Raw genomic sequence first — 25,122 nt, 5'->3', positions numbered from 1 at the left:
GGGATTCTTTTCCTTCCCTTTCTTCTGACAGGGTGGGGAGTAAACTCAGATTTATGTTCACCAGCTGGAGGACTCGGGTAGAACTGCCAGATTAGGACGCTGCCAATTGGATGCTGGGAGCCGAATAGAAATTCACACTGAGCAAGGAACCCAGCCTCTGCTGACTCGCAGCGCGTCGCCTTCCCCACGGTGGTCAGCTACAGGACGCGAGCTGTGCTGGTGGAGCTGGGGGCTGTGTTGGGGGGGACTGCGGTCCCACGTGGTAAAGAGGACGACAGGTGATCGTCGCTCCCCACCGGGATGGAGGTGAGGGGCCCCTGGCAGGACCCGCTGAGTGTGAGGCATTCTGGACCCACGGGCCTTGCGTTGTAAATAGCAACAAGCCATCTCTTTAAACAGAAGCAAAATAAGGCAGTAAGGGGGATTCAAGGGGAAAGTACTGCAGGGGTTGAGGATGCAGGCAGGGAGGGTGTGTTTGGAGAGCTTGCTCTAGGCTCCTTCCTTTGGCTCAAATGAGGAAGCTGTGGCCGGTGGGCCCCTGGAACGGCTGGGGCCTGAGGAGGGCAGCTCTGCCTGGGCTCAGTCACCATCTCAGCTGCCGACGAGCAGAGCCCGGTTTACAGTACAAGCCGGCCTGTAATGAGAGTGATTCTCACTGGAGCGTGTAGGTAGTGTGACAACCATGTTTGTCCATCACGTGTGCAACGTGGGAGAAGACGAGAGGGTGCAGACCAGAGCACGGACCAGGCCACACAGGTCTCTGGGTCATTGCTAAGGGCCCCCTCCTTTTAAATTTCCCGTAAGATTTTACATGACACGCACCCCAGCTTTATTAAGCTATATTGATGTCCCTATTTTTATCAAGTAACAGTACACAGTAAAAACAGGAAATAGCGATAAAAACAACATGAACACTCATTCAGTGAGCTGGTGAATAGTTAACATGTGCGGCCTTTTCAGGTAAATGTATACTTTGAATTAGGCTTTTTGAAATATCAAAAGTAGTTCATTGAAAATGGACATCATAAGAAAATTAGATGAAAATATAAGCCAGTGATGACTGGATCTTTGGCTTGAGACGAATGATATAAAGTGTAAAAGTGATAAAAAGAAATCACTAAGGAAAAGTTATCATCAATTTGCCTAGAAGTTTAAAACCTCTGTATTTCAAAATGAGTAATACAATTAAGAGGCAAATAACAAATTAGGAAAAACATACATGCAGCAACTATAGCAAAGGATTAAGATCTTTGCTATATAAAGAGTTCTTTCATATCAATAAGAATTCTGACACCCCAGCAGAAAAATTGGCAAAGTACACCAACAGACAATTCACAAATGTTTAATAAACATAGGAGAAACTGCTCAAGTGAACTGATGATCAGAAAACCATTTTCCAATGACCAAATTAGCAAAGATTCAAATCCCTAAAACTCTGATACCTTTTTGGAAATCCATTGGACATTATGTCAGGGGTCCAGTTTTTCCTCCTAAGGAAATAGTCAGGAATCCCAGAAATTGTCCTAAGGAAATAGTGAGGATACAGGTACACATTTATGTATAAAATGTAAAGTTTATTATTTAAGTAGCCACTATTTGGAAACCAAATATCTAATGATGGTGGCTGGCTCAAGAATGGTGCATCCTTGTTATATATTTATAGCTATCAAGATGGAGGGTTGACATTTTGAATTTTTAAATTAGTTAATAATGTGGTATATTAGTATTCTGTGGCTGCCATAAGAAGTACCACAAACTGGGTGGCTTAAGCAACAGAAATTAATTTTCTCACAGTGTTGGAGGCTGGAAACCTGAGATCTTGGTGTCGAAGGGTTGGTTCCTTCTGAGGCCTCTCTTCTTGGCTTGTAGATGGCTGTCTTCATGTTCACATTGCATTCTCCTTGTACACCAGTGTCTATCTCCAAACTCCCTCTTTTTAAAGGATACCAGTCACTGGATTAGGGCCCACCCTAATGACCTAATTCTGACTTGATTACATCTGTATAGAAGCTACTTTCAAATAAGGTTGAATTATGAGGTGTGGGGGTGAGAACTTTAACATAAGAATTTGGAGAGGACACATTTCAACCTATAGCACATGGGAAAATATATGTATGTTATAACTGAAAGAATGGTATGGTATAATTCCAGTGGGTGGTTTTGTTCTGTTAAGATAGACACAGAAGATAGTAGAAAATACACAGATTATTTTTGGATGCTGTGAGTTAAGGGACATGTATTCTTTGTACTTCTCTGAACACGTTTCGTAATCTAAAAAAAGAAAAAGCTTTTAAAAAATAGGGCAAGGATTCTCCACTCCTAGTTTGACAGAGAGCAGAGGTCGGGAACCAGTATTAGTTGAGATGAAATAGGCTCACAAAGGAACAAATACATTGAAAAAATAAATGAGCATTGTCTGAAGAGAGTAAATATTCGTGGCTAATGTTTAACAGACGTGCTAGATCTACCCAGAGGCACGTTGTCTCCCGCACTGAACAACCTGGGGGTGGAACTGGGGGATAGTCCTTGCTCACCCAGGTTACAGGGGCAGGGGGAGGAGCCAGAATTCCACGCACAGAAGACAAAGGTCTCATGTTCAGGTGTGTCCGCTCACTGGCTGACTTGGGGTGTGCGGCCCCTGTTTTCTCGTTTGCAAAACTGCGCTTCTAGGATGTACCTTCCAGAGCTGCAGTGGGGGGTTTCACAGCCGATGTGGGGCAAACGCTATATTGTGAACACTTGTATTTTGGAATCTCCTTCAGAGCTTCCAGCACATTCTTTTGATTATCCTCAGTGGTGGCAAACCGTCTTAGCTTAAAGATGGTGCGGTTTTTGGACTCAGCTGAGCCTTGTTTGCAGCACGCTCTGGAGGTTAGGGCGATTAAACTAAGTAATACCATTTGAGGCCCAGAAGGAGGTGGGGCTCCAGACCTGCCCCAGCCTCACCCAGCAGGAGGCCACGGGCCCCAGGAGGCCACTAAGCACCTGGAAGGTGGCTGATGTGAACTGAGGTGTGCTTAAGTGCAAAACGTACACCAGACTCTGGAGATATAAATAATGTACAATAGCTCACGAGTAATTTTTCCATGCTGATTACATGCTGAAATGATACTATAGGGGATATAGTGGCTTGACTAAAAATATTCTATTAAAATGAATTTCCCCCATTTCTTTTTTACTTTTTAAGAATGCGGCTACTAGGAAACTTAAAATTGCATATGAGGCTCTCATTGTATGTCTTCTGGGCAGTGCTGGTCTGGAGAAGGGAATTCTTTTTCTTGTATAGCTCATTAACTGATCTTGTAATTCTGGAATGATTCTTGAATTCTAAAAATATTTAGAATGGACAGACAATGGAGTGAAGTCATCATTAGAATAAAAGAATATAGCTTTGCCAGATGATTAATTGGAAGGAAAACACATATTTTGATGTGTAGGTTCCAGTGTGATTTATTTTAAGCTTCGAACATTGGTTGTCAAGCGTCATAATGTGCCTTGTGTGTTCAGACAGGACTCAGTGGTTAAGACAGCGAGAGACGCCCCCTCGACCTGGGGAGGCCACAAGGCTTCCCCAGAGGTGGGCCCGGAGGGGATTTGGGTAGCGAGGAGCAGCCCTGCCCCGAGTATCCAGAAAGTGGTCTGAGCCGGAGGTCGGCCACGTATCGCCCGTGGACCAAATCTAGCCTTCTTCCTGTTTTATACAGTGCGCAAACTAAGGATGGTTATTAGGTTTTTAAATGGGTGAAAAAACTGGAAGAATTTTCTTGTGTAACGGCAAAATTATATGGAATTGGCGTGAGTATCTATTTAATAAAGTCTCGTGGGACCACAGTCATACCTGCCCACGTACTGTCTGCTTTCATACAACAGGGCAGAATCGAGTAGTCTCCACAGTGACCGCTGGGCCCACAGAGCCAAAAATATTTCCTGTCTGGCCCTTTACAGAACAAGCTTGCCGTCCCCTGGGCCAAGGGATCAACTTGATTCTGCAGCCCACATTGAAAGTGGTGTCTCAGGCATGGGGGATGCCTGAGAAGGGGTGGATTTGGGGCCCTGGATATGGCCAAGAATGGAGGGGCTTCTGTGGCTCAGGGCTGAGGAGGTGAGGACCCCAGCTGGGCCTGAGTCTCCAGGGCTAGTGATTTTCAAGGTCATCCTGACGTTGGGAACCTCAGCAATGAAAGAGAAGAGAGTGATGGATTTTTCTGGGTAAAGACGCAGGAATGGGAAGGGTGACTCTTGGGCCTGCAGGGAACTGTTAGAAGGATGCTGTGTTTGGGAGAGTTAGTAGCCGTGGAGGCAACTGGAAATATGCAAAGAGATGGGAGATCAGAGCAAGGGGGCACAGAGGGACACCCAGAGAGCCATAAGGGCCTGAGGATCCAGCATTGAGCTGCCTGGTCCCAGGACATTGAAGGAAATTAGCACTGAGACAACCCCTACCCTGCTGAGCCGGCTGGACCCCCAGCCCCCGCCCTCTGCCCCAAGAACCCATCCAAGCACTGGACACAGAAAGAACTCCATTTAGGGAACATCCTAAATCAGCCCTGGATTTAAGGGTAAATGTACAAAGTGTAGAGGGTGCAAAGAACAATATAATTTAGCCTGAGAACCGCCTCCAGTTGATTATTCAAAAAAGTTTTACTGGGCTTCCCTGGTGGCGCAGTGGTTGAGAGTCCGCCTGCCGATGCAGGGGACACGGGTTCGTGCCCCGGTCCGGGAGGATCCCACATGCCGCGGAGCGGCTGGGCCCGTGAGCCATGGCCGCTGAGACTGCGCGTCTGGAGCCTGTGCTCCGCAACGGGACAGGCCACAACAGTGAGAGGAAAAAAGTTTTACTGTGGTAAAACATACATGACATAGGGAATTCCCTGGCAGTCCAGTGGTTAGGACTCCATGCTCTCATTGCCGAGGGCGTGGGTTCAATCCCTGGTTGGGGAACTAAGATCTCGCAAGCTGCGCGGCGTGGCCAAAAAAAATAAAACGAGGAACTTCCCCGGTGGTACAGTGGTTAAGAATCCGTCTTCCAATGCAGGGGACTTGGGTCCAATCCCTGGTTGGGGAACTAAGATCTCACATGCCTCGAGGCAAATCAGCCTGAGCGCCACAACTACTGAGCTCGCATGACTCAACGAGAGAGCCCACGTGCTGCAAGCTACAGAGTCCATGCACTCTGGAGCCCACGCACCACAACTAGAAAGAGAAAACCCACACGCCACAACTAGAGAGAAGCCTGCACACTGCAACAAAAGATCCCGTGTGCTGCAACTAAGACCCGACACAGCCAAAAATAAAGAAATGGAGGGAGAGAGAGGAGGGAGGGAGGGGGAGAGAGAGAGAGAAAGAAAGGAAAGAAAGAAAAGAAAGAAAGAAAGAGGAGAAAGAAAGACCACTAAAAAAACCCACCAAAAAATGACATAAAAATTACCCTCTTAACCGTTTTTATCGCACAGTTCAGTGGCATTAGGGACCTTCGGGTACACTGTTGTGCAACCGTCACCACCATCCATTTCCAGAACTTCTTCATCTTCCCAAACTGAAACTCTCCCCATTAAACACTAACTCCCCAGCCCCCGCCCAGCCCCGGGCACCTACCCTTCTATTCTCTGTCTCTATCAGTTTGACTACCCCAGGTACCTCATATAAGTGGAATCATACAATATTTGTCCTTCTGTGACAGGCTAGTTTCACTGAGCATGTCCTCAAGGTCCATCCAGGTTGTAGCAGGTGTCAGAATTTCCCTCCTTCTTAAGGCTGAATAATATCCCATCATATGGACAGACTCCATTTGGTCTATCCATTCCCAGTCAATAATTTTATCATACCGGCTTCAAGTCTTCTTTGTTTTTCTGAGAGCTTGAGTTGCAGCCCCTCTGTGACGCTTCCACCCAGCCACCCTGCCCCACAAGGCTGGTCTGCACCCTGCCCAGCATGGCCTGAAATCTCGGACATCCATGATCTCTGACCAGGAAATAGCTTTACGCACATCTCTTCATTGACACAGGCGACATCATACCTGTGGTCATCCTACTCCCAGCTTGGTGGGCGGCCGTCATGAGCCCCATTGACAGTAACGTCTGGTTGGTTCACATAGCTGCCTGGGCTTTTGTTTCATTTTTGCTGGAATTAAAATTGCTTTTTGCCAGTGTGTCGGGTGTTGGGTTTTCATTTCATGTTCTCAGTCCTTCTGTTTCCACTTCTGTGAATCGCCTGCTTTTTCTGTTGGGATATTGCTCCTTTTTTTGCAGGGAGTCTTTAGGAATTCTGTATATATTCTGGATCCGATCCTTTGGTTTCTAGTTTATTTTTTTAAAGAATGAGTTGTCTGTTAACTTGGGTCCTTCACCTATCACTTGTGACCCCTTCCCAGCTGGGGCAGCCAGCGTGTGTTGGGACGTCAGGCTGGGCTTTGGGATGATGAGGACACACGGGGCAAGTGAGGGTGGAGAAGGCTGGGAAAGGTGGGAAGGATGAAGGAGAACCAGGATGTTCCCTGGGAAGCATCGCAGATGGCTGAGAATCTCAGGAAGGAAGGGACACAGGGGTGAACTCTGTGTCCTGGAGGTTTGGAAATTGCTGCTGTGGGAACAGATTCCTCTAGACCAGTTCTCTCTCTCTCTCTCTTTTTTTCTTTGGGCCGTGCTGCGCGGCTTGTGGGATCTGAATTCCCCGACTTGGGATTGAACCTGGGCCCGTGGCAGTGAATGCGCCAAGTCCTAACCACTGGACACCAGGGAATTCCCTAGACCAGTTCCTAACAGGGTGATTTTTGCCCCCTGGGGACATTTGCAATGTCCGGAGACATTTTTGGTTGTCATAGTGGAAAGGGTTGCTAGTGGAATCTGGTGGGTGGAGGCCAGGGATGCTGCAAAACACCCTACAATGGACAGGACAGCCGCCACCACCAAGAATGACTCAGCCCCAAGTGTCCGTAGCGCCACTGTTGAGAACCCAGCTCACCCTCCACATGGCCTTGTGCTAGCAGGACCCCTTCTGTGGTTCCACAGCTTCTGTTTCCAGCCCACTGGTGTGGGGTAGGATGCTGCCCCAGGAATACCCAGTCCAAGTTCATGACCTTGGCCATGCCCTTTCTCTGTCTTCCTCCCCCAGGCAGGTCTGGAAGAGCCCCGCCTGGGCCCAAGTGTGCAGAGGATGGAAACACTCCCCTGGCAATGTCTCTGGGCCGCCTCCTTCGCCGGGCCTCCTCCAAAGCCTCGGACCTCTTGACCCTCACCCCCGGTGGCGGCGGTGGGCCCCCTTCCGTCCTGGATGGGGAGATCATCTACTCCAAGAACAATGTCTGCGTGCACCCGCCGGAAGGGTTGCAGGGGCTCGGGGAGCACCACCCAGGTGAGCTCAGAGTGGGGAGGCCTGGGGTGACAGGCCTGGGCTCACATGCTGGGAGAGGAAGGCTTGGGGTCACAGACCTGGGAGGGGAGGGCTGTGGAGTCACAGGCCTGGGGAGAGCTGGCTGATCTCTGTAAAGTTAGCCAGCTCCTGCGCCACTTCCCCGTTTGCCCTAATTTCACCATCTGGGAAGCAGGCCAGTGACCTTTGACTCATGAAGGGGAGGCAGGACGGTTTAAGGGGAATTAGCCTGAATTTGCAAGTAGAAGAGGGCATTTGAGCACTACAGGGCTTCTGGGAGCAGGGAGCCCCCTGCGCGCAGGGAGGGAAACCAGAGGGAAGCGGGGCATCCTGGGGCAACCTGCCCAGTGAGAGGCTTTCCGCCAGGCCCCCTTGAGCATGTGCAGGAATGAGGCCCTCAGGACAGTCTTGGTGGTTTCGTCCCTTCCTGCAGTCCAGAGTGTGGGGTGAGGACTGAGTGGGGCGTGAAGCAGGCCTAGGAATCTGGGGACGTGGAAATCTTTGATCCTGCACACCCTCTGTGCTTAAATCCTCTGTTTTGAAATCAGGGAAGAAAATTCTTAGACTCTGCAGGGATGGAGATGGAGGAGGGTCCTTTCCTGACCCTCCACATGGGAGCCCGGAGTTACCCTGAGCCATTCCCAGGACACTCCAGCCCATGGCTCTCCTTAGTTCCGGGAGTGGGAAACTTTTTCCTGTAGTGGCAGTGACTTTGCTATCTTTTGCTAAGCCACAGAGAAAGAAACTACATTTTTTCCAGGGCTCCAGTTGTATTTTGAGCCCCAAAACGGCAAGCTTCCTTGTGCACTAAGGGAGTGGGCACAGATTCTCTCTGCAGGAGTGTCACTGACTGTGACTGTTCTGAGGCAGGGGGTGTTAGACCTGGTTATGGCAGCCCAGCACTCACACCTGAGTCCCTCAGCCCTGCTGTTCTGAGGAAGCATCAAAAAGATGGGTTAGTGATACTCGAGGTCTGTGTGGTCCTTTGTCATTTGCGCAAATGACTTGCAACAGACAAATGTATCACCTTATGTAATTTGCACAACAACCTCATGAGAGTGGCTGGAGCCTGGGCAGGCCTGTCTCTCGGACAAGGAGGCTGGTGCTCAGAGGTGCTCCCCAATGCCAGCCTGGGATGGAGGTGGGGTGAGGGCAAGCCCTGGGCTCATCCTGTGGGCTCCCTAGGCTGCCGAAAGGTGCTTCCGTATCCCCAGTCCCAGTGCACCTGCAGCCTGGCTGCAGCCCACCTGAGTCCAGACAGAGGTCCCACATCAGATGTCAATACATTTAAAATTATGAATTACAATCAGATCTGGGCACTTTAATGCATGCAAATTATGTGTCAACAAAGTACTGAATAAATAAAGTAATAAAAAAGGCAAGTTTAAATTATACTAATGAACTCTTTGGAAAGTATTCTGTCCTCCTGCCTTGATAAGCATATCTTTACAGTCACCCGGACAGTTAGGTGCAGACTTAGAATCACCAGACCCTCCAGGTTCCAAAGCAGGAAAGCCTGCTTCCAGCCCCAGCTCTTTCCTGCACTACAGGGGCCCCGGGTGTTCTCCTGGTGACACCACAGCCCCATCCACAGCCCCCACATACAGCTCAGGTGGGAAGCCCCGAGCAGGCCCTGGAAGCAGACTCTGAACTGTGAGGGCAGGGGATTCAGGGTCCTGGTCCCTGGAGTGTGCTCTAGAAGGGGGTGCAGGCTCTGGGTGGCATGTCACCTTGACCCTGTGGACGCTTGACCACGGGACCAACTCCGAGGACTTGGGGTGCCAGGTGCAGAGGTTCTAGGCCTGGGTCTGAGGGTGTTACATGTTCTGGGCATAAAACAAAAAAAATAGCAACAGCCTTTGGAGGGCTTCTGGTATCATCCTGTTGTGATGGGAGGCAAGGGAGAGGGGGCCAGAGGTCTCAGGCTCCCTTCCCAACCCAAAGCCACGTGATCTGCGGGTGTGGAGACACTTGGCCTCACCCGAACGTTATCCTTCTGCATAACTGGCTGACAGCCCTGGAGTTCCCCCCACCTCTTTTGGAAATGGGAGCCAGGCTAAGGATTCTGGGTTGAGCCAGAGCCCTGGGGCATGAAAGGGACCCCAGCTCCTGCCCTAGGGGCTTCTCAGAACAGAAACCAGGAGGCCTGGGAACCTGGTGCAACAGGCCCAGGAGTCAGGACACCCCGAAATGGCAGGTGCTGCAGGAGGAAAGGCCACCTTACCCCAGACTGAGCGGTCAGGGGCCCGAAGAGCCCACCCACGCACTGCCGGCAGCCTTGGAGAATCGCTCTTCTCATTTTTGTCAGCAGTGCAGGGCATGACATCGAGATGGCCCCTTCTTCCAAAACAGTGGTAAGGAAGAAATGCTAAGAAGCCACAGCCGACTGGAAAAAGCCCCAGTGCCACTCATCTTGGATTTATTCTTTTTGGGACATAACAATAAAATCTGCTGCCTGTATCCGTCCTAAGATTGTGGTGAGGCTGTGAAGCCAGTGGGGCTTCTGGGTCCCTGTGCTCCCCCCAGTTCCCTGGGCTTGCCCGGACCGGGAGGCTGATGGAGGCAGGGAAGCTCTGGAGCCCCCAGTCAGTGGACAGGGTGGGGCTCTGAACGAGAGGAGGAGGGAAAGCACAGGATGGGCTGCTGCTTGAGGCCCCAGGCCCACTGGATCTGCTAAGTGTGTGTGCTTAGAAAATGCCCACAGCGCTCATTCATCCTGAGCTCAACTGTATCCCTCAGGTGTGTTTTCTTAGGGCCAGGCTGTGTCTGGAGCCTGGCTAGTCTGCACAGCCCCACAGTTTAACTACCCCAGGTGTGGCTCCTACGAGAAACCAGCCAGCGGCACCTCGCGCATGGCCTCCCTAACCGCCTGTGCTTCTGACCCCTCTTAGGTTACCTGTGCTTGTACATGGAGAAGGATGAACTGCTGGGGACCACCCTCATCCTCGCATGGGTTCCCAACTCCCGGATCCAGAAGCAGGACGAGGAGGCGCTGCGTTACATCACCCCCGAGAGCTCCCCCGTGCGCAAGGCACCCCGCCCTCGGGGCCGGCGTACCCAGAGCTCGGGGGCCCCCCCTCCGCCGTCCCCCATGGAGCCCAGGCCCACCCTAATCCCCAGAGATGAGGACATCCTGGTGGTGGCCCAGAGCATGCGAGACCCCGAGCGTGTCAGCCCTTCGCCCGAGGACGGGGAGAAGTTGGCCCTGGGCCTGGGGACAGACAGCTCCCTCCTGGCCTCTCAGCCAGCCCACAGCGACTCGGGAATCTTGTCGGCGGTCAGCTCGCAGGACGGGACGGAAGAGGGCCGGGAGTCGCGACCCGAGGCGGGCGAGGAGGAGGGCTCCTTGGAGCTGTCGGCCGAGGGCGTGAGCAGGGCCAGCTCCTTCGACTCGGACTCAGAGGCCTTCTCTTCACCCTTCTGCCTCTCGCCCATCAGCGCCGCCCTCGCAGAGAGCAGCAGCTCCGTGTTCCTGGAGAGCGAGAGCGGGTGAGTTCCTGACTCCCCACTGCCTCTCTGGAGCCAAGAGCAGCGGCATTTGTCCCCGCTCTGCTCACTGAGCGCTGAGGATGCCCGCATCCCATCCCGCCGGCACCAGAGCCTCCGCACCCTGTCCCCTCACTTCACGCCACCCTGGGGGATTGTGATGGACGCACAGTCCGGGGGAGGGGGGCTGGGGGTTCCCTCCCTCTTCTCTCCCCTTCCCTAGGACTAACCATTCCCTGCCAGCTCTGACTGGCCCCATAACCCAGTCTAACCCCCCTGGTGCCAGGCCCCAGGAGTCCAGGTGTCTTTTGTGCTCATCTCTGGAGGAGATGGTTGGTCATCTCCCAACCCCCAGGCAAACTCAGGGAGGCCTGGGTGGTGGCCGAAGGCTTGTGGGGGAGGCCTGGTCCCCAGCCAGGCTCTGTGCTTTGCCTGGGGCCAAGCCAGGCACGCGGCCCGGCCCTCCAGAGGCGTCCGTAGCCTTTCTACTTCTCACACCCTCAAGCTGTAAGAGGCTGGAACACAACCCCAGGGGGAAGTTGGCAGCATTTACAGTACAGCCCCAGAGCCCAGGGGAACCAGATGCCTGGGCACACTGGTGGGCTCACCGGCCACACAGGCAGGGACCAGGGCGGGCAGCAGTGAGACCTGCCCCCTGCCTGACTGGGGAGGGTTTTTGAAGTCTCGTGGCGGCCACCACACAGCGTCGTTAGGGGGCCTCAGGGCCTCCCAGAGGTGGGTGTGCACGAGGCTCATGAACCCGGAGCAGCCGGGGCAGGCCTGGCATGGGCAGGTGTGGGACTTCTGCCGCCCCTTCTCATGCTCGGCCGTGGTCCTTGTTCTCATTAGATTTCTAGGCTAGCAATGGTGATGATAGTAAGTGCTGACATAATCAGACAGTCAGCACACAATTGTTGAGCTCATGAGATGAGATGGGCATGTGAGACGTGTGAATGGTCTGAGCTTTGCCTGGGCACTGGGCATGTGTGCCATGGGTTCATTCTTTCCATGCTCCCAACCGTCCATCCCAAACCCTGTGAGGTAGGTGCTAACGTCGCCCCCTGTGTATAGAAGAGGAAAGCGAGGCTCAGAGGTCACCCAGCTAATTTAGGAGCCGAGTCAGATTCGAACACTGCCGGGTCTACACTAGACCTAGGGCACATAAGGTCACATGAACTGATGTAATCCCAGGAGAAAAGGAGTAGGGCGGAGGAATGCAGAATGCTTTGCTGGCTTCAGCGGGAAGGAATTTGAGATGGATTCATTCCTGTTTTCTTCCCCTCAGTAGGATGTGGTCCGTTAGAGCCCAAGGGTAAACTGATAACATCCATCTCGAGTACTGGAGGGTGCATGTAAGGGGAGCGGTCAGCTGTAGCCGAGGACTCCAGTGCCCCATGAGGTTCCCTGAGCCGTGTGCTGTTTCCCACCAGGAAACCAGGCTGAGAACATAACTCAAAGCCACGCCTGGGCCCTGCCGCCAGTGGGGCTCTGTCAGCACTCCCCCTGGTGGTGCCACACTAAGTGGCACTCCCCGTGCCCCTCCCTCGGCCACTTTCTGTCTCTGTGGATTTGCCTGTTCTGGACATTTCACCTCAATGGTATCATGCAACTTGTGTCCTTTTGTGTCTGGCTCCTTCCTTAAGGTCCATCCTAGTGTGTCAGCACTCCGTTTGTGTGTCTGGCTAATATTCCCAACAATTTCCACCTCCAGTTGGATTTGGAAGCATTATTCTGTATCGCGTGCAGACTCCTGAGCTAAAGCTGGGTGGCATCTGTCAGGTGTGAAAGTTTGGCTGCCCCACCATGAGCCCTTTCTGTGGTCATGCTTTGGGAACCCTACTTTTACCTTCCAGATCCCTGCTCCACCCAGTTTAATTTAGGGGTCATGTTTCTGCTTAGAGCTGCAAGACGTGCTCAGAAGACTAGTGCTGTGAGGGAGCTCCCTCCCTCGCCGTGGAGCTCCAACGATACCATATTGCTTGCTTTTCTGGCCCAATCAGTCCAATTCAGCCAAGGCTTTGGGCTGGGGCAGGATGGCCATGAGTGAGGTCCCTCCCTGCCTCCTGGGAGCATGTGCTTCAGTCAGGGGCTGATGTGGAAACAGCCTGTCTTTGAGACGGAATGTGAGAAGTATCACATGGAGGCACCCTGGTTCCTGACCCAGCCGTGCTTGACAGGTTGCTGGGAGCTTAAAAAAAAAACAGATGTGATTTCAAAAGGGGCTGGGTGGGCCCTGGAATCTACATTTCCTGCCAGGCGGTCCCTGCAGTTCATGTTTACTTGCTTCTTTGCTCTCGGAGCTGAGTTGCAGTTTTGTCTCCCCACCGCATCTGAGACCTGGAAGCAAAGCTGGTGTTCCTCCACTCCCTCCCTCCCACAGCTCCTGCCCTGTGATGGGCCTGGAAATTGGGACTAAATGGTCAGTAGTACTGGGAGCTATAGAGCAAGGCTTCCCAGCCCAGCAAAAAATGAGAATGCCCCAGGCAGCTTTGAAGGCTCCTGATGCCCAGGCCACACACAAACTGATTGAACCAGAATGGCTGGGATGGGGCCCGGGCCTGGGCAGTGTTTGGCCTCCCAAGGGGTTTCCAAAGTGCTGCCAGGTATGAGAACCGCTGCTGGGGTGGGGAGCACGGGGAGAGAGACGTGGGCCTTGTGCCTCAGGCAGAGGGAATCTGGGTCGAGGTCCTGGAGCGCTGGCATCTGCTGGACCAGACACCCCTCAGGGAGCTTGTCTTTGAGGACTTGAATGCACTCATAGCGGCTCCTGGAGCAGAGGCTCCTAGTTTAACTGGGAATTGGCTCCCTGGGAGGGGAGCAGGAAGGCTGGCTCATGGGATCCCTCTGGTGGCAGAACTGAAGAACTACACATGGAGGCTGAGCCTGAGGCTGGGGATGGGCGAGGAGGGGGAAGCAGCCCCCATCCGAGAGTCCCCTAAACATTTTGTTATGTGGCTGGTAGTTCACAGAAGGGCTGAGTCGTTAGAAAGGCAGTGTCCATTCGTGTGCTACCTGCGGGGTATAGCCCGGCACAGCCTCATCCCTAGATGGCAAGGCCACCTGCCATAGCCACCCCACCAGCCCCAGCACAGTGATGGCTGGAAATCCTTGACTATATGAGTGTCCAAGGACTATTGGGAAATGGGTGGACAAGGAGAGATGTGCTGCTGACTTGTCATCATGGACCCTCCTTCCATGGAGATCTGAGTTATACAGGCAGGGTTTAGGGTCTGTGGCTCTCAGCCCCATACCTTCCACAGTGTCAGAAATCAAGGCTTTGGATTGAGATGAAGGTGAGGATGACCACCGACAAGATAAGTGGCCATCCCGTCATTCGCTCCTGTCCTGAGAGGTACCCAGTCTCAAGGGCCAGTTGGATGAGGGTGTCATATAACAGGACCCGCATGTGGACCCCCGTGTGGCGTGTCAATTGCTCCCCCTTGGGGAAGTGTGTGGCGATATGTATGAGCTGAAACACAGCTCCACTCCCTAAATGTATGAGCTGAAACACAGCTCCACTCCGGAACTCGTCCTAAGAAATAATCTAAACTACAGAAATAAAGCACATTTGCATGAAGATGTTCATCATGCTATTCTTTACAATGGAGGAAAAAGGGGAAGAAGCTAGAGAAGGAGACCCATCCATTACAGTTTATCTTCCAGGTCAAGGGATTTTTAATGGGGGTCCATGAGCCCCCTGAAGTCTTACACCACTTCCTGTATGTGTGCTCATGGGTGTGCATTTTCCTGAGGAGGGGGCACCCTCTGACTTTCCAAAATGTTCAGAACCTCGGTACTGCCAGACAGAAGAATGTGTATTTGTAAAGGCTGTGCTGCAGCATGGAAATTTATAGTGCATCACAGACAAAGCAGGTGGCAAATGATGTGCACATTTTGATTGAAATCTATGGAAAGGCCTGATGCATGAATGAGGTGGGCCAAGCAGTGCTGCCCACTAGAACTTTCCAGATCTGTGCCTTCGAGACAGCACCACTGGCTTGCTCAGCTAGGGAACACTTGAAAGGTGGCTAGTGTGACTGACACACTGAATTTTTAATTTTATGTGATATTGATTGAGATAAATTTAAGTGGCACATGTGGCCACTCTATTGGACAGCACAGGTTGAGAGGAAGCTGTGCCAATTGTTAGGATAGCGTGGTTACGAGTAATTTTTTTCTTTTCTCATGTTTCAAAAATGTTACAGTGTGGTTATATTAATCATGAACCCACACACAGCTTAGACTGGCTCACCCTTGTCCACTGTCTTGCATGCTTGTTTTTTTATTTTTATTCTTTGGGGTTGTTTTGGCCGTGCCACACAGCCTGCGGGATCTTAGTTCCCCGACCAGGGATGGAACCCGTGCCCCCTGCAGTGGGAGCAGAGTCTTAACCGCTGGTCTGCCAAGGAAGTCCCTTGCATGCTTGTTAATGAGAAGACCTGCTAAGACCCTGTGAGGTCCTTCCTATGAAGCTGATGCTGATGGTCTGCCACCCTCGTCTCCAGAGTTGTCATCGGTGCCCCCACCCCCAGGGTAAATGCGTGCTGTGTTTCCCCTCTCTCATCCCCTCCTTTGTCATTCTTGGTGTGTGTTCTTGGGGCGGCCATCCCGAGTGAAGGGTGGCGTTCAGGTTACAGAACGAGCTGGGTGGCCTTGCCACGCAGGGACTCTCGCCGTGGCTTCATTGGGGCAGTGGTTCAGCCAGCCCAGATGTGGGTCCAGGAGAGCCGGGTACAGCCCCAGGGGGCCGCAGGCTGCCTGCCCTTGGGGTCTTGCTCCGATGCTCACCTGCCTCCTGACCTCCTGTCCTCTCCTCTTTTCCCACGCACGCGGTGTTTTGGCCAGCCGGCCCCAGCAGGCTCACCCTTCCCCAGCCTCCCTCCAACTGGAATGTTCTCCCCTCCCCTGCTGAAACCCCAGCCAGACTGCGGTCTCCTCCGTGACCCCTGCTCGCTCTACAGAGCTCCTGCTGCTTTCCCCCGGCGTCTCATTTGTGTGGCGTTTAACATATGCCGCCTTGTGCTGTTGCTTTTCCGTGAGACTTACCTGTCACCTGGGCCAGTGCCGTCCTATAGAACTTTCCGTGGTGATGAACGCTGTCCCGTGTGGTAGCTGCTGGCCACATGCAGCTATGAAACCCTGGAAATGTGTCTCTGGCAACTGAGCAACTGGATTTTTAATTTATTCATCTTCACTGAATTTAAAGTTCAATAGCCACAGGCGGCGAGGGCTTTGTGTTGGACAGTGCAGGTCCAGACGAAACAGTGCTTGTGAGGGGGGTGGAGGGAGTAGTCACACTCCTGGCAAAGAGTAGCCCCTCAAAATGCTCTGTCAAGGGAAAAGGGGGAAAAGACCAGAAAACTGAACAGGTGTTCCCCCCCACCCACGCAGGGGCTGGCTTACTAGGGGGTGGATGGCAGGAGGGGTCACAAGCAGAAGCCAGTGAGGAGGGACGGTGACAACGGATGACAGCGCCCACCCCGCAGAGGGAGCCAGGCTGAAATAAATGGCAGCTTAAGTGCTTTTTGCCTTTGGGAGGAAAAGGCTCTGTGACACCAGAGTATCAGCCGTAAAGGCTGAATTATTCATACCTTCTCGTTGTCATTGGTATAACAGGCCCTGCTCCTCCTACCCTGCTCTGGGGAGAATCCAGCCTCTGAGAAGGACCTGGAGCCGATGAGCTTGGTGGGCCAGGTCCAAGCGCTGAGTATCCTTGATGGGGGGCTGCCAGGAGGGACCCAGAGGGTGGCATTCTGGGTCACCCAAAGCCTGGTTAGGGGCAGGTTGTGTGATGCCATGAGATTCTTAGCTGCTTTGGACGGTTTTCATAAATAGCCTTGCCCCATTCCTTTTCTGTCCAACCATCTCAGGGGAGGCAGACAAGCCTGCAGGAGTGAGAGGTTCATCCAGAACCGCTCACTCCTGGAGACGGGGTGGGGGGGCGGTGATATAAATGAGGGGGACGCTTTTCACCCCTTCCCACCCATAGTAGCTAAAGCAAATAAGAACCCTCTCCCACCTCTGGGATGGGAGGCTGAGAAGAGGGGAGGGGCCAGAAGGATGGGACCCTGAAAAGATGAAAGGGGGGAGCAACAGGGAACGGCCAGTGGCTAGACCAGTGGATGTCCTTGGAGGCCATTCCAGCAGCAGTGGGACTGGGGAAGGGGTGACGGAAGGTCCTGGGGCTGCTGCCGCCCAGGAAGGGAGGGTGATGGTCGGAGAGGAGCTGTGGGACGGAATGCTGAGGGATGAGTGTGGGTTCCAGAGAGATTTAGGAGGTGGAATGGCCAAGAGTTGGTGAGACATAGGATGGCCAGGTGCTGGGGGGGTGCACCCCCCTACCCCCCAAATGTCAGGAAGATATCTCTGAGCTAACTCAGTATTGGGTTAGCCCAGGTCCCCGGATGCCCTGAGGATGCTCCTGGAACACGCACCCTCACCCCTTCGGGGCCCCCAGCAGCAGCCTGGCAGCCAGGAAGCTGGCAGCTTCCAAAGATCTGTTGTTTGGGTTTGTTTGTGCTTCTGTAACCGGGAGCTGAGATTTATTTCTTTAAAACATCCCATCTCCCGACACCCTGCAATCTGTTCTGTGCGTCGTTAAGACTAATCTTGTCTTATGTTTCTGTAGCACTCAGCAGGCTCTGTGCCGGCATCTCTCCCTCCACACCCGCCGCCCGCCTGTTCCAAGCCCCCCCAGCCAAGGTGGCAGTCACCCATCACTCCCCATCTCTGTGCCTGGGGATGGCTGGTAGCAGTGGCCCAAAGGAAGCCGCTCCGAGAAGGGCAGCAGGCAGGACTGAGCCCTTGGACCTGCCTGGGAGCCTCACTGCTAGGCAGGGAAGCCAGGCACTGCCTGGGGAGGAGAATGGCCCTTCACTGTCTGCCCCGCAGCTCTAGAAACGCATTGATGGGCTGCTGCCACTGCCTCCAGGAGCTTGGAGGGGCTGCCAGGGAATTCGGGCTGGGTCTCGACAGTGCCCAGTCCCTTGGTGTGAGACTTAGGGCAGCTGTTGGCTCAGACACACTGTCCTGGGAGGGAAGGGGCAGGCCAGCTGGGCTGGGCAAGATCTGCAGTCAGATGTGAACCAAGTCCTGCGTGATCCCTGGGGCATGAGCTTGGCAAGGTGTTTAATCTCTCTGAGCCTCCGTTTCCTCATCTGTGAAATGGGTCCATCGTGAAGCCAAAGAGAGGCGATAGGCGAAAGCACTTCGAAAAGGTTTAGCACAGAGTAGGCAAATGGTATGATGATGATAAAATAAAAGTGGCACTTTTATGGCACCTACCAGTGTGCCAGCCAGATATTAAGTGCTTTGTGTTAGTTTCCTGGGGCCGCCATAAAGAAGGACCACAAACCGGGCAGCTTAGAAAAACAGAGAGGGATTCTCACAGTTCTGGAGGCCAGAAGTCTGAAATCAAGGTGTCTGAAGGGCCTTGCTCCCTCTGAAGCTCCAGGGAGGATCCATCCTGCCTCTGCCAGCTCCTGGTTCTCCAGCCATTCCTCATGGCTGCGTCCCTCCAATCTCTGCCTCCATCGTCATGTGGCTTCTCTTCTTGTAAGGGCACCAGTCCTTGGATTTAGGGCCCACTCTCAATGCAGGATGATCTCATCTTGGGATCTTTAACTAATTATATCTGTAAAGACCTTGTTGCCAAATAGGTTCATATTAGGAGGTTCCAGGTGGATGTGAATTTGGGGGACACTATTCAACCCAGCACATGCTTTGTGGGTACTGACCATTTAACCCTTAAAACAATGCCTGTGGTCAGGGCTGTTCTTCTCCTGTTGTAGAGAAGCTTGAGGCACAGGGTCACAGAACGAAGGCTCCTAGCTGAGGTACCAGCTCTGAAGTTAAAAAAGCAAAACAAAGTCGGGCCCTGTGAAGCCCCTGTTTCCGTCATCACTTGGCATATCAATCGCCCCTCCTGGCCCAGCCCTGGCAGCCCTCTGGGTCTGTTCAGGAGCCCCCCTGAGAGGCTTGTGGGGCCCGAGCAAAGATGCTGTGGAAATCTACTTTAAAAGTGACAAAAGTAATATACGTCTATTTTAGAAATTTGGGAGGAAAGGCATAAAGAAAATATTTACGGTCATCAATCCTTTCGGCATTGCTATTATCATTTTGGTTTGCTTCTCTCTGGCCTTTCAAAGTTGGGGATTGTAATTGTGCATCTCAGGGGTCAGCAGATCTTTTCTGTAAAGGGCCATGTAGTGCGTATTTTCAGCTTTTTGAACTGTACAGGCCTCTGTGTATCTTCTTAACTCTGCCCATAGAGAGAAAGCAGCCACTAGCAATATGAAAGTAGTTGGGCATGGCTGGGTTCCAATAAAACTTGATTTATGGACTCTTTGAATTTCATATAATTTTCATGTGTCATGAAATACTTCCCTCCTTTTGCCTTTTTCAACATTTAAAAATGTTCAAACCCATTCTTCAATTAAAAACCTGCACACGGATGTTTGTAGCAGGTTCCGTCATAAATGCCAAACTTGGAAGCCACTGAGATGTTCGTTCTTCAGTAGGTGAATGGAGAAATAAACTGGTCCATCTAGACAAGGGAATTCTATTTGGTGCTAAAAAGAAATGAGCTATCAAGACAGGAAAAGACATGGAGGAAACTTAAATGCATGTTGCTAAGTGAGAGAAGCCAATCTGAAAAGGCTACAGACTGTGTGATTCCAACTATATGACTTTCTGGAAAAGTCAAAGCTATGGAGACAGTAAAACAAAGATCTGTTGTTGCCAGGGATTAGAGGAGAGGGAGGGTTGAATAGAGCATACGGAGGATTTTTAGGGCAGTGAAACTATTCTGGATGACACTGTAATGCTGATACATATCCCTATGCATTTGTTAACACCCATAGAATGTACAACACCAAGAGTGAACCATAACATAAACTATGGGCTTTAGATATTAATAATAATGTATTGATATTGGTTCATCAATCATAACAAATGTACCACGCTAATGTAAAATGTTATTAATAGGGGAAAGGCCGTGTGTGAGTGGTGGAGTATCTAGGAACTCTTTGTACCTTCTGCTCAACTTCTCTGTAAACCTAAAACTGCTCTACAAAATAAAGTCTATTAAAAAATATTCTTAGTTCATGGGTTGTACAAAGACAGACAGCGGGCCATTAGGTGCTGACGCCGGGTCTAAACCAACACTGTCCAGTAAAAATGTAGTGTGAGCCACATAAAATTTTAAATTTTATAGTAGTCTTGTTTTTAAAAACTCTATTTTGAAATAACTGTAGAGTCGCAGGAAGTTGCAAAAAATGTACAGGGAGGTCCCATGCATCCTTCATCCAACCTCCCCTGATGGTAGCATCCTGTGTAAAACCATAGTACATGTTCCAGACCAGGAAATGGAGGCGGGTACAACTCACAGATCTGGCTGGTCTTTCAAGCACCCATTTGTGTGTACATGTGTGTAGATTCCTGTGCAGTTGTATCCCGTGTGTAGCTTTGTGTAACCACCACCACAATCAAGGTACAGAACAGTTCCATCATCACTCGGCTCCCATACACTCCCCTCATAGTCACAGCCACTACTCTATTCTTTGTCTCTGAAGACTTTCATATAAATGGAATCACACTCTCTGTAACCTTGATATGGGCCTTTTTTACTCAGCATAATGCCCTTGAGCTCCATCCAAGCCATCATATGCATCCGTAGTTCTTTCCTTGGTATTGCTGAGTCGTACTCCATGGTGTACACAGGTCAGTTTGTTTAACTGTCTGCCCTTTGAAGGAAGCTCATTGATGGGTTGTTTCCAGTTTGGGGCATTTATGAATAAAGCTGTTGTGAGTATTTCTCTGGGAGAAATTCCCAGGGGTGCAATTGCTGGGTGGTATGTTTGGTAGTTGCATGTTTCATTTTAAAAGAAATCGCCCAAACTGTTTTCCAGAGTAGCTGTGCCGTCTTACATTTTTACCAGCAGTATGTGAATGGTACAGTTTCTCCACACCCTCACCAGCGTTTGGTGTGGTCACTATTTTATTTTTTGGCCATTTTGATATGTGTGTAGTGGTATCTCATTGTGGTTTTAATTTGCATTTCCCTAATGGTTAGTGATGTTGAGCATCTTTTCATGTGTTTCTTTGCCATCTGTTTATCCTCTTTGGTGAAATGTTTCTTCATGTGTTTTGCCTATATTCTAACCGTTTTTTTTAACTGTTACATTTTTGAGAGTTCTTTATATTTTCTGGATACTAGTCCTTTGTTAGATACGTGATGTGCAAGTATTTCTCCCAGTCTGTAGTTATCTTTTCATCCTCCCAGCAGGTTCTTCCACAGAGCAAAATATTTTAATTCTGATGACACCCAATTTATCAGGTTTTTTTCTTATGGATCTTGCTTTTGGTGTCAGGTCTAAGAACTCCTGGCCTAGTCCTGAATCCCAAAGATGCTCTCCTGTTATTTTCCTAAAAATTTTATAGTTTTACATTTTACATGTAAGTCCATGACCCATTTTGAGTTCATTTCAGCGGAAGGAGTGAGGCTCAGGGCCTGGGGGTGTTTGGCTGCCCCAGGACCACTGAGAAGGCCAACCCTCCCCCATGGAACTGCTTTTGCACTTTTGCCAAAAGTCAGTTGGGCATATTTGTGTAGGTCTAATAGCCCCATTTTAATAAGTAAAAAAGAGACATGTCAAATTAATTTTAATAATTACCCAGTATATGCAAAATATTACCATGCGATCAATATTAAAAGTTGATGAGAGATGTTTAATATTGTCTATCTTTGTACTTAGTCTTGGGAATCCCATGCAAGCTTTAACCCTAGAGCACATCTCAGTTTTAATTCGCCACATTTCAAGTGCTTGATGCCATGTATGGCACAGGGCCACCGAGTCGGCCAGCTCTAGTCTCTATTGGTTGGCGTCCTGCTTTTGTTTTGTTTTTGTTTTTATTTTTTTAAATGTTCTCTGGCCAGCCCTCTTCCTTTTTCCTTGATGGCTGTGTGGCTTCTAGGAGGAGGTCTGGAGAGCATTCTGTTGCTCCTGCTTGTTGTGGGGAAGGTTCTGTAGCCCTGACCCCTCCCTGGCTTGGAGCAGGGATTCTGAAAGTCACCAGCCAAGTGTGTCACCCAACGAAGTAAGATTCCAAAGAGATGCATGGTGGAGCCCTTGCATGGGTGGATCTTCTTGAAATCATGCTATTGTCTACTGTCAGGACAGGGAGGAAATAGGTGCATCAACCCTCCTGAAGTGAAAAGAAGGAAGTTCAGCCTCTGGGAGAGGCTGTGCTCCCCAGGGAATTGGCATCCCCACTGCAGGATGGCTGTCGAAGGACAGGAAATGAAACTGTTGTCGGCCTTTCCCCCTCAGCTCACAAACCACGACAGCCTCTCTGGAGGTACCTGATGCAGCCCTCGATGATTTGTTGCAGGGGGTGGTGGGGATGCTCTCTGCGGGCTATGTTGCTCTGACTGCACAGAGCCCCACTCGGGAGCAGGAAGCTAGAGGCCCTGGAGGCCCTTGCTCTTGCATCAGCAGCCCTGGCAGGGACTCTGCAGGGCCCGGGGCCCACCTGAGCTTCTGAGAGCTCTGAGCATGAGGCCACAGAGCAATGACGTGACAGTTCCTCCCAGGTGAGACGGGGAGCCCGAGCTCTGCCTTTCGGGACTCCCGCTTGGCTGTTGCAGTGTAACCCAATACCTGATGAAATCCTCCCTAAAAGCGAGAGGGGGTGGCAAATGACCTTTGTCTTTTGATCAGAACGTTCCTGTATCCTGTACTGTTTGCCTTAACGTTCATTCCCAGCAGAGTAAACAAGGCATTTTTACTTGGATTTTCCTTTCAATTCAACCAGTGTTCCCTAAATGCCTGTGATGTGCCAGGGAGAAAGGGCTCCTGGTGGCCCCTCCACCATATCCAGAATGTGCTTCCTTGCTTCAGGGAATCTGTTTGGGGAACCTGAGAGTATCGTTTCCCTGACGATCTGACAGCTGAAGCCCGGCCACACTGGTCATTGCAAACCGCCTGCCCTTTGAAAGTCATGGGCTGGAGGAAGCAGGCCTGGACTCTGGTGCCAGCAGGTGGCCTTGAGCAAATTCCCGACCTTCCTTAGCGGCAGGCAGTGACACAGATGGTCCTTAAGTGTGGCCACCCTGGAGCCGAGCCCCTGATCACCTCCCAGCTCTGCCCAGCCCTGTGCCCTGGCAAGTCTCCATCCTCACTGCCCCGCCTTTTGTCCCACACAGTGGGACAGTGACCATCCATGCCCACAAGACCATCACGGGCAAAGCCCCTAAGTGCCCTGGAGGTTCCCAGGAGGAGGCATGGAGACCAGCCTGCAGGCTTAGATAGCACGTGCCTCTTCTGTTACATTTTATTTGATGGTTTCCAAGATGGGATGCAGACCCTCTAGAGAAGGGGGCCTTTCCTGAGGAGGGGTTTTGGGGCCCCAAAGGCCTATAGGAAGGAGGTGCCTGCCAGGGTCGAGGTAATATGAGAGTAAGAAGTCAGAAGTGGAAATGTTCTGGAAGGAGAGAGGGGGGCTGTCTCGTGGGTCACAGAAAGGGAGATTCGCACACATCTGGAAGGGAGAGGGAGGAGACCCGGGACCCAGCAAAGGGGGCGGGGGTGGGGTGGGGTGGGGGTGGATTTGGCCTCTCCCAGGAGCCCCAGGGCTGGCGGTTAGGGCCGGACCCTGTAGATGGTAAAGGCATCAGGATCTGTCTTGCTTCTGTAAATATTTAAACACTGGGAGGATTATTTTTGGTAGCTACGGTCTCTCTCCAAGCCTGGCAGGCTGCCGGGCTGCCGGGAAGAGTGTCGAGTGACAGCGGGCTCCCTGCACGCTCCCCGGTGCTCCGCGTGAGCACGGTCACAGCAGCCACGATTTAATTGGGGTCACGGGCCCCCCCCCCCCTTTTGGGAGAGGGTGGACAGGCACCGGCTTATAGGCTTTCACCTTCAGGGTGAAACTGACGTGACCAACATGGATGTCAGGTCTCAGAAGTTCCCCTGACGGTAGTTGAAAGTGACAGTGCCTCGAGCTTCCAAACCACGAGCAGGGAAGTGTCGGGCCAGCTGCCCGGCCGGGTACCCCCCAGGGAGGTCGCCACGCTCCACCAGACCCACCTGGGGTGAAAGGACACATTGTGTGCCCCGCAGAGCATGAGGGGCTGCAGAGAGCCGTCTTTGTCGGGTCCACGGGGCTGACGTGCAGAGAAGCCTGCTCTCCGGGCGGGCGTGGACGTGGGGCGCTGAGGGCCACCTGGGTCCGACTCTGGGATTGGCAGCCCGTTTCCTCCAGCCCCAGAATCAGGTTTGTCTGGACATCACGGCCCTGCAGCTTCCCCATGAAAGATGAGGCCGGCAAACACCATCCTTTGAAACTCCACTTTCCTGGAGGCGGCACTTCAGCTGAGGAGGGCTCTCCATGTGCCCAGCAGATGGCAGGCTTCCTCCAGATCAGCCAGGGGTGTCCCCTGCCCGATGAACCCGCCGCGCCTCCTGACCCCACCCCCACCCGGTCTCCCCAGAGGGGAAGTTCCATCTGCCCTTTGTTGCTCACCTGTCCCCACTCACTTCCCACTGTCCCCTACCGAGGGGCTCTCTGAGGGTGTGCTGTTGGGAGGGGGACACAAGCTCAGACCCAAGCCAGCCTCCCTTGGCTGTGGAGCTGCCAGACGCTCCTTTCCTGTGTCCTGTCTCTATCTTCAGCCAGCTTCTCTCTCCCCACTGACTTTCTGTCTCCTCTCTGGGGGTCTGATGGGTGGAGTATTGCCAGCATGACACCCCCCCAACCTTGCGCCATCCACGCCTCCCCAGAGATCAGATGGGTCCTAGAGAGGCTTGGCCTCTGGCTCCAGAGCAGAGGTGCACGGCTGATGTCAGACCTGGGATGTGAGGAAGCGGTCAGCCAGATATAGTCGCACACAGGGATGCAGCCTGGTTCCTGTCCTTCCCACTGCCCCTGTGGATGTGCTGACCCCTAGGACAGCCCGGCTGAGTCTCAAGGGTGGCCTTGTTTGAGATTTACTTTGCTGGACCCCCTCTTTTTTAAAAAAATTATGATTTTTATTCAATATATAAATAATACGTGGTTAAGTGTTAGATATAAAGGGATGGTGCTCCAAGGAATTGAAAGCAGGGACTCAAACAGATATTTGTGCACTCAGGCTCAAGCAACATTACTCACAGTAGCCGAGAGGTGGAGGCAACCCAAGTGTCCATCGATGGATGAATGGATAAATAAAGTGTGGCCCATCCACGCAATGGAATAGTGTTCAGCCTTAAAAAGGAAGGAAATTCTGAC

General features: G+C 51.9%; 1 protein-coding gene across 1 annotated transcript in view; it reads left to right on the top strand.

Moving 5' to 3' along the window:
- Positions 1-25,122, top strand: part of TBC1D16 (TBC1 domain family member 16) — a 79,761-nt gene that overhangs the window by 9,682 nt on the left and 44,957 nt on the right. Inside the window, exons 2-3 of the mRNA XM_082678876.1 lie at positions 7,111-7,350; positions 10,260-10,857. Of these exons, the coding sequence (XP_082535002.1) occupies positions 7,173-7,350; positions 10,260-10,857 (776 nt within the window). The 5' untranslated portion in view covers positions 7,111-7,172. The remainder of the gene's footprint in view (positions 1-7,110; positions 7,351-10,259; positions 10,858-25,122) is intronic.

This window comes from Grampus griseus, assembly GCF_964374135.1.
Source record: "Grampus griseus genome assembly, chromosome: 20".
Lineage (NCBI taxonomy): Eukaryota > Metazoa > Chordata > Mammalia > Artiodactyla > Delphinidae > Grampus > Grampus griseus.
This window is presented reverse-complemented; position numbering and strand designations above follow the sequence as displayed.